The sequence below is a fragment of the Podarcis pityusensis genome (assembly GCF_964106645.2).
Source record: "Podarcis pityusensis genome assembly, chromosome: 17".
Classification (NCBI taxonomy): Eukaryota; Metazoa; Chordata; class Lepidosauria; order Squamata; family Lacertidae; genus Podarcis; species Podarcis pityusensis.
In genome coordinates this window covers 6,851,846-6,864,307 of record NC_138042.1, presented here as the reverse complement: position 1 = coordinate 6,864,307, position 12,462 = coordinate 6,851,846, and the positions used below count along the sequence as shown (strand labels likewise).

At 42.7% G+C, this 12,462-nt stretch overlaps 1 protein-coding gene across 3 annotated transcripts in view; it reads left to right on the top strand.

Annotated features, from left to right (window-relative positions):
• The first annotated feature begins 256 nt into the window (after positions 1 to 256).
• SPC24 (SPC24 component of NDC80 kinetochore complex) overlaps positions 257 to 12,462 on the top strand; it is a 12,461-nt gene continuing 255 nt past the window's right edge. Inside the window, exons 1-5 of one of the 3 annotated variants that reach the window (XM_080988349.1) lie at positions 257 to 278; positions 4,761 to 4,953; positions 9,599 to 9,743; positions 11,074 to 11,166; positions 12,314 to 12,390. In XM_080988349.1, the coding sequence (XP_080844475.1) occupies positions 4,782 to 4,953; positions 9,599 to 9,743; positions 11,074 to 11,166; positions 12,314 to 12,390 (487 nt within the window). In that variant the 5' untranslated portion in view covers positions 257 to 278; positions 4,761 to 4,781. Of the gene's footprint in view, positions 279 to 343; positions 635 to 4,760; positions 4,954 to 9,598; positions 9,744 to 11,073; positions 11,167 to 12,313; positions 12,391 to 12,462 lie in introns of those variants that run through there. The other 2 variants (XM_080988347.1, XM_080988348.1) reach the window with 2 other exon arrangements.

The following is a 12,462-nucleotide window of genomic DNA, read 5'->3' as shown; positions in this document are numbered from 1 at the left end:
AAAATTAAAAATGCTCTGTATATGGAAAAGCAGCTTCGATCGCGGAACCGAGTCGGGGCAGAGCAGCGCCCCCTGGCGTCTCTTCGCAGCGAAGGCGTCGCCCTCGTGGAAGCTCGGCGCTTTCGGGAGGGCGGGGCAGGAAAGGAGGACGAGGAGGAAAGGAGCGCATGCGCAGGAGAAGAAAGGCGGGTGAGCAAGCGGCAGGCAGAAAAACGTTTGGGCTTGGCAACGGTCGCGCGCATGCGCTTTGAGTAACGAAGCCGGCCGCTATTGAGGCGGTGTGTGTGTTTGTGTGTGTGGGAATCATAAAGATAGGGAGGGAAAGTGTAGAGTGACACAACGACATGGACTTCCGGGGGAGGGAATCGAAAACGGCCATTGGCTATAATTCCTCTTTTGGGCGGAGTCTGCTGTATTTTCCCTATCATTAGGGTTTGGAGAGGAACGACGGAGCCGCGCGTGCGCGTGACGTCACTCCAGAGGCGGCCAATGAGCGCTTCGCGAGTTTCGACGGCGCCCAATCAGGGCGGGCTGTTCGCTGAGCGTTTCAGAGGCGCCGAGTTCGGAATCCGCGCGGGCGACGCCAGGAAGGCAAGCGAGGAGGGTCCTTCGCTTCTGAACCTCGCCGTTCGATGTGAGGCGTTTCCCCGTCCATGGGCGCAGCCAGGGTTTACTTGGGGGGGGGGGGCTAGGCCTAAAGTGTGGGGGGGCCGGGGGGGGAACCAAGTTATCTGCCATGCAGTTGGTCATTTAGTTAGGCATTTTTGTTTATTTACTTGTGCTTTTTTTTGGGGGGGGGGTAGCTACGCTCATGCCTCTGTCCGCCGGGCCTGCTCTGATTGCTCGAGGCTCAGCTCAGTCAAGGGCGCCTTAGACCATGTGCAGAGTGCCGGCGACGAACCTGGGGTTTTGGTGGGGCAGGAAGGGAAAGGCCGGGGGCGGGCAATAGCCGGGCGCCCAGTGCCCCTCGAGCAGCCCCTTTGACGCTTCCTTCCGAGTATGGCGCCTATCTTGCGCCAGGGAGGCAGCAAGAACTGACTGCTCCGAATATGGCATTGAATGGTCGGGCTGTGGGGGGACAGGGCACACGGAGAAAAAAATAGTTTTATTATTTGTACCCCATCTGACTTGGCTGCCCCAAAAACTTCCCTACACAGGGCTGCCTTTATATATCTTTCTAAAAGTTGTATATTTATCTTCTTGACATCTGATGGGAGGGCATGCATTCCTGCGGGAAAATCTGCGGTTGCAAGAAAACAGAAATATATTAATGAGAGGAAACAAAATCCCAGGTGAATCATTGCTTGGAAGCTTTTGTATGCTTCTGGTGGTAATCCATCTGATAATAATAATGATTTACAAGTGCACTTGGCTACATTGGTGTTTGGTAGCCAAATATTGTAAAAACTGGTAGAAAGCCTTTGTTGGGTAGCAGATATGTGTTGAGACTTTTTTTTTTTTTTTAAAGCAATTTATTGGGTTTTACAATAAAAAATAAACATAATAAACAATGTAGCATTTGTCTTAACATAGTTTCACATTTTCTTTGGACTTCCTCACATCTCCCGCTCCCACTTTCATCGTTATAACATTTTGTCGGCAATTTATCATCTTATTTAAATTCTTATATCCCTTCTATGTTTCATAATCTTATAATTCTCGATAGGTAAGTTTTCACAGTCTTACTCATTTTCTTAGAAACTTCTAAATTTAGTGGTGCTCAGTTATTTTAGTCTAGCATCTTATTTAGCATTCACTCAAATTACAATGCTTTTGTAAATAGTTCTTAAATTTCTTCCAATCCTCCTCAATCCTCTCTTCTCCCAGGTCACGAATTCTGCCGGTCATTTCAGCCAGTTCCATGTAGTCTATCAGTTGCATCTGCCATTCTTCCAGTGTGGGTAGATCTTGAGTTTTCCAGTGTTTTGCGAGAAGTATCCTTGCTGCTGTTGTTGCATACATAAAAAATGTCTGGTCCTTCCTTGCCACCCCTTGGCCGACAATACCCAAAAGGAAAGCCTCTGGTTTCTTAGTGAAGGTATATTTAAATACCTTTTTCAGTTCATTATAAATCATTTCCCAGAACGCCTTCACTTTAGGGCAAGTCCACCAGAGGTGGAAGAACGTTCCCTCACACTCTTTACATTTCCAACACTTATTATCAGACAGGTGGTAAATTTTGGCAAGTTTGACTGGGGTCATATACCATCTATAAATCATTTTCATTACATTTTCTTTCAGAGCGTTACATACAGTAAATTTCAATCCATTACTCCACAACCTCTCCCAGTCCTCAAACATGATATTATGCCCAATGTCCTGTGCCCACCTTATCATAGCCGATTTAACCGTTTCATCTTGTGTATTCCATTTCAACAGCAAGTTATACATCCTTGAAAGTACCTTAATCTTTGGTTCTAACAATTCTGTTTCTAATTTCGATTTCTCCACCTGGAACCCTAGTTTCTTATCATTTTTGAAAACTTCTTTAATCTGAGCATAATGTAACCAATCTCGCACTTTGTCTTTCATTTTCTCCAAACTCTGCAATTTCCAATTGTCTCCATCCTTTTCTAGTATTTCCCAATATTTTGGCCATTTAGCCTCCATATTGGGCCTTTTTCGGGCCTTAGCTTCCAAAGGTGAAAGCCACCTTGGTGTTTTATTTTCCAGCAAGTCTTTATATTTTGTCCAGACATTAAACAGTGATTTTCTGACAATATGGTTCTTAAAGGCCTTATTTGCTTTAACCTTGTCATACCATAAGTATGCATGCCATCCAAAAGCGTTGTTAAACCCTTCCAAATCTAACACATCAGTGTCTTCAAGAAGTAGCCAGTCTTTTAGCCAGCAGAACGCTGCGGCTTCATAATACAACTTTAAGTCTGGCAGGGCAAAGCCCCCTCTTTGTTTTGCATCGGTTAATATCTTAAACTTAATTCTGGGCTTTTTGCCCTGCCAGACAAACTTAGAAATGTCTCTCTGCCACCTCTGAAAGCACTCCGTTTTGTCCAAAACCTGAAGTGTTTGAAATAAAAACAACATCCTTGGCAATACATTCATCTTGATAGCAGCAATTCGGCCTAACAAAGAAAGTTTCAATTTTGACCAACTATCTAAGTCTCTCTTAATTTCTGTCCAGCATTTTTCATAATTGTCCTTAAATAGACTTAGATTTTTTACTGTTATGTTTACCCCTAGGTATTTTACTTTTTTAACCACATTAAGTTCCGTCTCATTCTGAAACCGTTCTGACTCTGTATCAGTCAAATTTTTCCCCAAAACCTTAGTTTTCTGTTTGTTTAGTTTAAATCCAGCCACCCGACCAAAGTCATTAATCAGTTGTAATACTCTTTTCGTACTGGGCTCTGGCTTCTGCAAGGTCAAAACCAGGTCATCTGCGAAAGCTTTTAATTTATATTGTTTCTGACCGACCTGAATTCCTTCCACCAACCGGTCCCCTCTAATCATGTTCAATAGCACTTCCAGAACCGAGATGAATAGCAAAGGGGAAATAGGGCAACCTTGTCGTGTCCCTTTTTCAATTTTGAACTCTTCTGTAACCACATTATTAACTATCAATTTAGCTTTCTGTTCTGAATATATCGCCTCAATCCCATTCTCAAAACCCCGTCCCACTCCCATCTCTTTTAAATTTCCCATCATAAATTTCCAGGAGATATTGTCAAAGGCCTTCTCCGCGTCTATAAAAATTAAAACTGCTTTTGTATTTATATCTGTTTGCAAAAGTTCCAAAATATCAATAATGTTCCTTGTATTAGCAAACAGATGTCTACCTGGGAGAAAGCCGGCCTAGTCCTTATGAATTACTTCATTTAAAACTTTTTTAAATCTATTTGCCAAAATGTCTGCAAATATTTTGTAATCCACATTTAAAAGAGAGATGGGACGGTAGTTCTTAAGTTGTGTCTTTTCAGCTTCCGACTTTGGTATTAATGTGATGAACGCTTCCTTCCACGACTCCGGTGCCCTCTTCCCCTCCATAATTTCATTGCTGACCTCCATCAAGGGTTGTATCAAATAGTCTTTTAATGCCTTATAGTACTTGGAGGTCAGCCCATCTGGTCCTGGAGATTTGCCGAGTTGCATGTTCTGGATGGCTTGTTCAATCTCCTGTCGTGTTATTTTAGAAGTCGTGTTGAGACTTTTTAATAATAATAATAATGGGTTGGCGCTGTGGGTTAAACCACAGAGCCTAGGGCTTGCCGATCAGAAGGTTGGTGGTTCGAATCCCTGCGACGGGGTGAGCTCCCGTTGCTCGGTCCCTGCTCCTGCCAACCTAGCAGTTTGAAAGCACGTCAAAGTGCAAGTAGATAAATAGGTACCGCTCCGGCGGGAAGGTAAACGGCGTTTCCGTGCGCTGCTCTGGTTCGCCAGAAGCAGCTTAGTCATGCTGGCCACATGACCCAGAAGCTGTACGCCGGCTCCCTCGGCCAATAAAGCGAGATGAGCACCGCAACCCCAGAGTTGTCTGTGACTCGACCTAACGGTCAGGGGTCCCTTTACCTTTACCTTTTACTGGGAACAGTAGAAATGGTAAGGCACACTGCTGCTTCCACCCTGTTTTGCCCATATTGGAATGACCCGTCCATAACTTGCTGCCACTTTTGGCATTTATTCAAAGGGACTTTGGGTGGGGGTGGGGATCAAGCAGGAGATCACCCTTCCTCTGGAAATTGCTGGGAGATTGCATGCCTTAGAATCCCCCAAATGCTGACCCTCTTCCCCCTGCCCTTTAGCTTGGCATATTAATAGGTGCGATGGCTGCCCTCAGTGAAGAGTTACAACATCTAGACAGAAGGACCAAGCAGCTGCTTGAAATGATGACAAGAGCCAGTGGGGCAGAAATTCTGAAGGAGACTCTAGTGAAGGAGGAGCAGATGCTCAACAAGCTCTGGGATACTCAAAAGAGCACAGCCCAGCTGCTGAAAGGTACACCTTTCCCTCTAACTGAATAGCAACAGTTGTGATTGAGTATGTTACTGGGTATAATACCATGTATCTCTTAATTTTGTTACAGGTGGAGACCATTTAAGAGGCTTTTTAGAGGGTGCTCCCCATTTGTGTGATTTTATGCTTATGCACATCGAGGCCTGGAACACCAGTATCTAAATTGTATAAAACAGATAGGGTGTTATTCAGCTAAGTTTTACTCTACAGTACACCCTTTGAAATTAATGAACATGACTAAGTTAGGCCCATTAATTTCAATGGGTCTACCCTTAGCAAAACGTAGCTGAATACCAGCCCTCATGTACTGAAACCCTGTGTGGACCAGGGTCCCTGCACTTGCTTGGGGGTGGATGAACATTACAGCACCAGGTGTTCCTAGTCCACTACAGTACTAAAGTTTGATCATTGCCTGCATAGGAACTCCATGGTTGGATTATATATCTTTTGGGTGACTTGCCATGCTCTGAAGTTCGGCAGGTGGTGATCTAATCTCATACTGCATTTCTTAATTAGTCCAAATAAAACGTTCCCGATGTTGATCCTTTGTTTATTTTTTAGCAACCTCTGAATTAGTTTAGCAAGTGGGTTAGTGCATTGTAGTTCTCTGTGAATTCTTTATTTTCCTGTTGTAATCCAAAGTCCTCAGCAACTCACTTTCGGTTTCCCTTTTTTATATTATTCCATTGCCAGAATCGTAGTAAAAATTTCACACAGTCAACTTTGTGATTAAACCATAACAATGGCAATAACAAAATATTCTTTCAATCCCGCTTGCATTTCAAACATCAGTCTTTCGGGAGAGATTTGCTGAATAAAACAGCAAATATAAAATATATCAAAAGAGGATGATGGAGGCTCACCTCCCCCAACACACCGATCCGATCACAATGAAAGCCCTTCTTCAGGTCGAAACCTTGGCACTCAGTGGCTGATTCAATTAGCAGAATACTTTATCCCTCCTAGTTCAGAGCCTGCCTGTTAATTAAGTCCAAATTTCATCTTAAGAACAGGGTCTCTAACCTGGGAACGGGGTGTCAGAGACAGAAACTGTTGCTGAGGTTCATTGACGGTGAACGCAACACTTTGACAGATAGCCAGTGAAGAGAAACAAGTTGATTCTAATGTTGCCTTTTGCATCTTAAAGAAACAAAATATCTGAAAAACATCTGAAATATCTGAAAAGTGAAAGTAACTTTCCTTTGTCTTTAAAAAAAAAATGGCTACAAGTGGATTGTCTCCTCTAGAGGGAGCTTGCTAAATTGTTGTTGCAGCATATTTGAGACCCAACATCTGTGAGATTAAGACTGTGGGAACAGACTTTTTTCGACCTTGAATAAAGATGAGCTGGGAGAAAGACTGGCTGCTTGCTCTATGCAAGACAAATACCCTGCCGGAACAGATGCATGAAAAGATGGATTTGATGAATGAGAAATTGGATTTGACTGTTGTGGTTAATAACATTGATACAGAAATCATCCAAGAACCAACCTATCAATCCATACCGATTGGGCAAGCGCAGTTGACAACGGAGGAGGATGCGGCTGCACCTCAAATAGTACAAATGGAGAGACCTGAGGTCCTACAGGAGCATAGGTCACTGTCATTGAAGATTGAAGCTGGAGTGGGCCAAGGGGAGTCTGGAGATGAGGAGACTTCTAGTTTTGGAGAGACTCTGAAATTTGATTTTAAATTCATTTTGGATTACATCGAGGACTGTGGGGAGTGGGACTGTGGGGAATGGGTGAGCTGGATGAAGGGCGATGGAGATAATTTTCGGCTGGAATCCCCCAGAGACCTACTCCTCAATGAGAAAGGAAAGAAACTAAGACAGAGACCAATAAGAGACAAGGAAAAGGGCAAGCACAAACAAGATGAAGAAGAATTGCAGAAGGAACATGGAAGAGATTTAAGGGCCTCGGACATAAGGCTTCCAGGTTGATGGGCTAGACGGAATGGACAATAAGGACAATAAGGACCGACATGACCCGAGACCAGGAAGAAGAGACGCTGGATGATGATTGGAAGAGAATTTATAATGGAAACTTTTTTACTTTAGAATTAGCTAATGAATATTAGGGAAAATGTGGGAATGAAACTATACGACTCTAGCAGAAATGATATTAGGAGTTATGAATATTTGAAATTTAAGATTTAAGTTTTAAGGCACTTCGGGGTAAGATAAGGTTAAATAAATTAAGGTAATCTGAATAATAGAATATGGGGAAAGATGGTAAGGATTTGTTGAGTTAATTATTAGGTTAAATTGTTAAGATAAATTTTATAACAAAAATTGAGAAAGATGGAAAGAATTTGCTGAAAAAATTATTAAATTAGAATACAAAAACGGAGGTGTGAGGAGGTTAATGAAACAAGCAAATGGAAATAATGGATACGCAATTTGGGATTTGTGTTTTTTTCTCTTTTTTCTCTTTTTTACGTTTTGTGCTTTTCTCTTTTTTTATTGTCTTTTTTTCTTTTTTCTGTTTTTGTATTGTAGTGTTGTCTGTTATTTTTTATTTTTCTTGTAATCTTGAAATTATCAATAAATATTTTTTTAAAAAAAGAAGAAGGAAAAAACAAAACAAAAGAGGATAATGGAGGCTCACCTCCCCCAACACACCGATCCGATCACAATGAAAGCCCTTCTTCAGGTCGAAACCTTGGCACTCAGTGGCTGATTCAATTAGCAGAATACTTTATACCTCCTAGTTCAGAGCCTGCCTGTTAATTAAGTCCAAATTTCATCTTAAGAACAGGTGCCCTCCGCTCATGGCAACAGCTTTGGAGAGTTGCCAAAACACGTGGTGCATTGCACCCAGCGCCCCCTGCCCCCCCCCCCGCATTCCTTCAAGACAGGCGGCAGGAATTGGATGATCAGCAGGTGGAGCAGCCCCCCCTGGCCCTGGGGATTTTTTGGAGGAGAATTACTCCCATATTATCCTCAATTAGCTGCATGGAATGGGCACAGCCGTTCACGCTAGCGGACAGACAGGCATTGAATATTTGGCTTTTTTGATTGTATTATAATTTGGAATGTTTTAATGTGGTTTTTATTGGATTGTTAAAATGGAAAATTTAATAAATATTTTTTTAAAAAGGAACTCCATGGTTGGAGATAGCTGAATTTTGTTGATTCACAAGTGCATCATGGGAAATGGGGAGAGGAAGGAAGAGAGAAGGGCTGTTTGGAATTTGGTGAAAGTGTGGAGCTATGTTCAAAACCTGAACTATTCTGAATCTATTTGCTGGATGGGTAGCTTCCTACCAGCTCTCTTTGGCACTTTGGTTGCAGAGATGTACTTGTGAGGGGCCGTAGTGTGCGTGGAGTTCTCATCTAGACACTGATCAGGTTAACACTAATCTCAGCCTTTCTCTCTCTCACTCTTGGGTGCTTTTACTCTGAATGAAATTGGGGTTTATTATAAGGGATACCTAATGTTGGTTTGTCATACTATCCAGTCATTTCAAGTAGTTGTCACCAGCCACATCTTCCCTTTAATTCTGTCTGTGTGCAAATCCTTCAGCTGAGAAATCAATTGGGTACCTGATTTCCTTTCTTAGGGGCCAAGTCCTCCTACACTTCTGGGGAAAAAATGGCTTGTTTTGCCTTAAGAGTGGTAATTTTAAGGAGAAAAGTTTGAGGGGATGATAAGTAACATTCAGGGGAGCAAACATTTATCTGACAGAATGCCTTGTTTTAGTAATTATTTTAGCTGTATAATGTATTTTGTCCTATGTATCTTGCTTTTTGTAATGGCTTAGGCTACACAAATAATATTCATAGCAAAATTAATATCTGCAGAATTTAGAAAGTTTTTCTCCTCTGTACTCCTCCACCTCTCCCCTCTAAAAGAAATGAAATTTTTTTAAAGACACCTATACTAAAGGAGGACGACAGCAAATGTATGAAAAAGGAAGTATCAAAAGAGGAGATGAAGGAATTAAAAACTTGAAGGTGGGAAAATCTCTGGCCCTGATGGATTCTCTGCACCCTTTTGCAAAGTATCTAAGGAACAAACAGTTTCACAGATGGCCACAATATTTTAGCTGGTAACTCACTTCCCACAACTTGGAAACATTCAAGAATAGTAGTTATTCCCAAACCTCACCAACTGATCTTTTTGTTAAATCATAGAATCGTAGAGTTGGAAAGGATCTGGGGGGGTCTTCTTAAAAAAAATCCGCATGTTCATGGATTCTCAGTGGGGCTGTGTTTGATTCCAGTGGGGCTTTGCAGAATCAGTGCAAGTCTCTCAACTGTAAACCCAAAGTGAAGGAGTATTGGATTTGAAGGAGAGGTGCTTGTCATTAGTAGTAATAATGTTTGTTTGCTGATAAATATTTATAGGCTGCATTTTGTTAAAATTCCCAAAGATAGCAAATATATGTGCAATTATATGTCTGTCTATCTGTCTCTCTCACACGCAATTTAATACAAAACCAAGTATCTGCAAAAGTAGTACATTCCTGACAGTAGAAATGTTAAAAGTAGCTGTCATAAAAGAACAGATGATCCCAAATGTTTTCTGGAAGAGGGTTGATTTGTACTGCTACCTAAATACCATCAGGAGAACTGAAGTGTGCGCTTTTATAATGTTGGTACCCTATCCTTTCCTTATGACAGATCTCATGACTGCAGAGGAGAAAGTGGCCCAGAAACTTTGCGACAGGGAACAGCAGCTGAATGCAAACCTCCAAAAGCTGCAGAAAATTGAAGACGAATTGCTCCAGGCAAATGAGAAGGCTGCTGAATTGAGGACCAACACCAAATATCCTTTCCCATTTGCATTTGGTGCCAAATCGAAATATCCCCTGGTGGGAGGTCAATCCCTCAAACATTTCTCCCCTATTAGAGCATACTACAGATCCGCCAAGGTTTGGTAACTTTTCTAAGTGAAGGTGTATATCCCACCCTGGGTCAGCAAGGCAGGGTATGTCTACTCATGTTTAGCCATCTGAGTGGATTTAGCTTGATTTGTCTGGACTGGTATTCAGCTGTATGTCCTTGCTAATTTCTGTGTCTCTCCCAGAATTGTTGATTTCACCAAGCAGGTGTAACAGCTGTTGTTTTGACGAGGGCAGGACTTCACCTTACCTTTCCCCCAACCTTTCTTATGGGAAGGGAAACTCGTAGAGTACCTACTTTGAATATAGAAAGTCTCAATCCCTGGTAGCCTCACGAAAAGGACCTTCGATACTGGGGCTTAGGAAGACCTGCCCATGAGATCTCAGGGAGACGCTGCTTCTCACTTTGACACCATTGGGCTTGATGAAGCAACTCTTATTTACTCAGGAGTCTCGCTTTTTGAAATCAGATTTCTTAAAGTCAAGGGCATCTTAACTACCCTCAGCTTTTCCTTTCCTCTGTAGATGCTTATATATTTTGGGATGAACAAAAGCAAGTCAAGAGACACTTTGCTGAAGGCACCTCAGCCTTGGATTGGGAAACCCGAGGTCTTCCACATGTTATTGAACTCTTGACTCCCATCATCCCCAGCCAGCACAACCAATGGTTAGGGATGATGGGTGTTGTAGTTCAACAACATCTGAAGAACCGTAGGTTCCCAATCCCCGGTAGTGTCATACCTCGGGTTACAGACGCTTCAAGTTGCATTTTTTCAGGTTACGGACCGCCGAAACCCAGAAGTACTGGAACGGGTTACTTCCAGGTTTCGGCAGTTGTGCATGCGCAGAAGCACTAAATTGCAATTTGCGCATGCGCAGCAGCGCCGAATCACAATGTGTGCAGACGCGCCGCTGCGGGTTGCGAATGTGCATCCTGCAAGGATCATGTTCGCAACCCGAGCGTCCACTGTATTCCTAATTTTTCCCTCTTGCAAGTTGAGACAGAGGGAGAGAGGCTTATCCAGCTCAGCTGTCCACCATGTGAAGACCCTTTTGCTTCATTGTATTGTGTTATATTTCTAGTCTGCTCTTTTGTACAGGCAGTCAAGTAGATCAGACAGTTTCATGGCACCTCGTTGCCCTTCTTCAGAGGACAAATAACTATTTCAGAGTAATTTGCCCTTGCTGAAATCAATAGCCCCTGTTGGGTTTGGGGAATGCATCCTAGTTATTATTCCTTAACTCACATCATACCGATTTAAGAAAAGAACTGGAGGCTTTGAAAGAAGAAATCAGGCAGAAAGAGAAGAATGCAGATAATGATGCCATTGTGTCCAAATCGGCTATGTAAGTAGAGACCTCCCTCTGCTCCTTTTATTTAAGCCTAGTCTTGTGAATTGGTTAGGGAAAAGGTAGATTATTGTATCACTTACCCTTTATTGTTTCTTAAAAGTTGCCCAAGCCAGTGACAAGGACCTCTGCTTCTTTTTCCACTGAGTTAGAGGCAGAATCCTGCCTGCTGCAGTTTCAAGAACATTTTTAAGTACAAGAAGATTCCCGCTTGTATCCTGAGGGGATGGAGTGATTGTGAGTGGTCTGTACAGAAGTGTTGGCCTAGCATTGTATCCCAGGTCCAGCTATAGATAGTGGCTCAATTCAGACATTTTGATCTCCAGTCTAATGCAGCCATGGTTTATTGGACTGGGAATGAGGCATAAGCCTGTGTGTATTCTCTTTGTCCCTTTGTGGCTTCTTTGTTGTCCCGTGACACTGAACTGGTTTAAGGGTTCTATGTAAACCGGAACCCAGTTTTGTTACATCTTCCTGAGGATTTTGGGTGATGAGCTCAGATAAAACTATCCACTTTTTAAGGGCCAGTGGGTGCAATTGGGATATCCCCCCCCCCTTTAGTAGCTAAGGGACTGAGCCATGAATCAAGAAATCCCCACAATGTGTACCCCACAGTGGTACCTTGGGTTAAGTACTTAATTTGTTCTGGAGGTCCGTTCTTAACTGAAACTTTTCTTAACCTGAAGCACCACTTTAGCTAATGGGGCCTCCCACTGCCAGAGCACGATTTTGTTCTCATCCTGAAGCAAAGTTCTTAACCCAAGGTACTATTTCTGGGTTAGCGGAGTCTGTAACCTGAAGCGTATATAACCCGAGGTACCACTGTATTTACTTTGCCAAACCTTTATTAGTCATTACAGCCCACACTGTATCTTGGCCTCTGCCCCCTCCACTACTGGCAACTGAAGAGTAGTGACTTACCTTACAGTGCTCTAAGGATGACAACCAGCTTAGGCTTATGAAGTGCTTTGAACACTTCAAAGCACTACTCTAAGTAGTATTGTACATAAGTAGTATTGAGAGCACACAGATACGATTTTTATGTTCAAGGGGCTGTAGTATATATAATGGACCTCAGCCACAGGTGCCAGAGTAGGCAATGATCTGATCTGGGAAGCTTCATATGTTCAATTCTGTCTTACAGGTATATTGTGCACCTTTATTACCAGATCTGCCGTATTGACTGGGACTACTCCTGTGAGCCAACAATAGTCAAAGGAAGTATCCTTCCGCTGCAGGCAAATAGGGGTTCCTTGCAGGGAGGGGAGACATAATGGTTTTTTCCTTAACCCT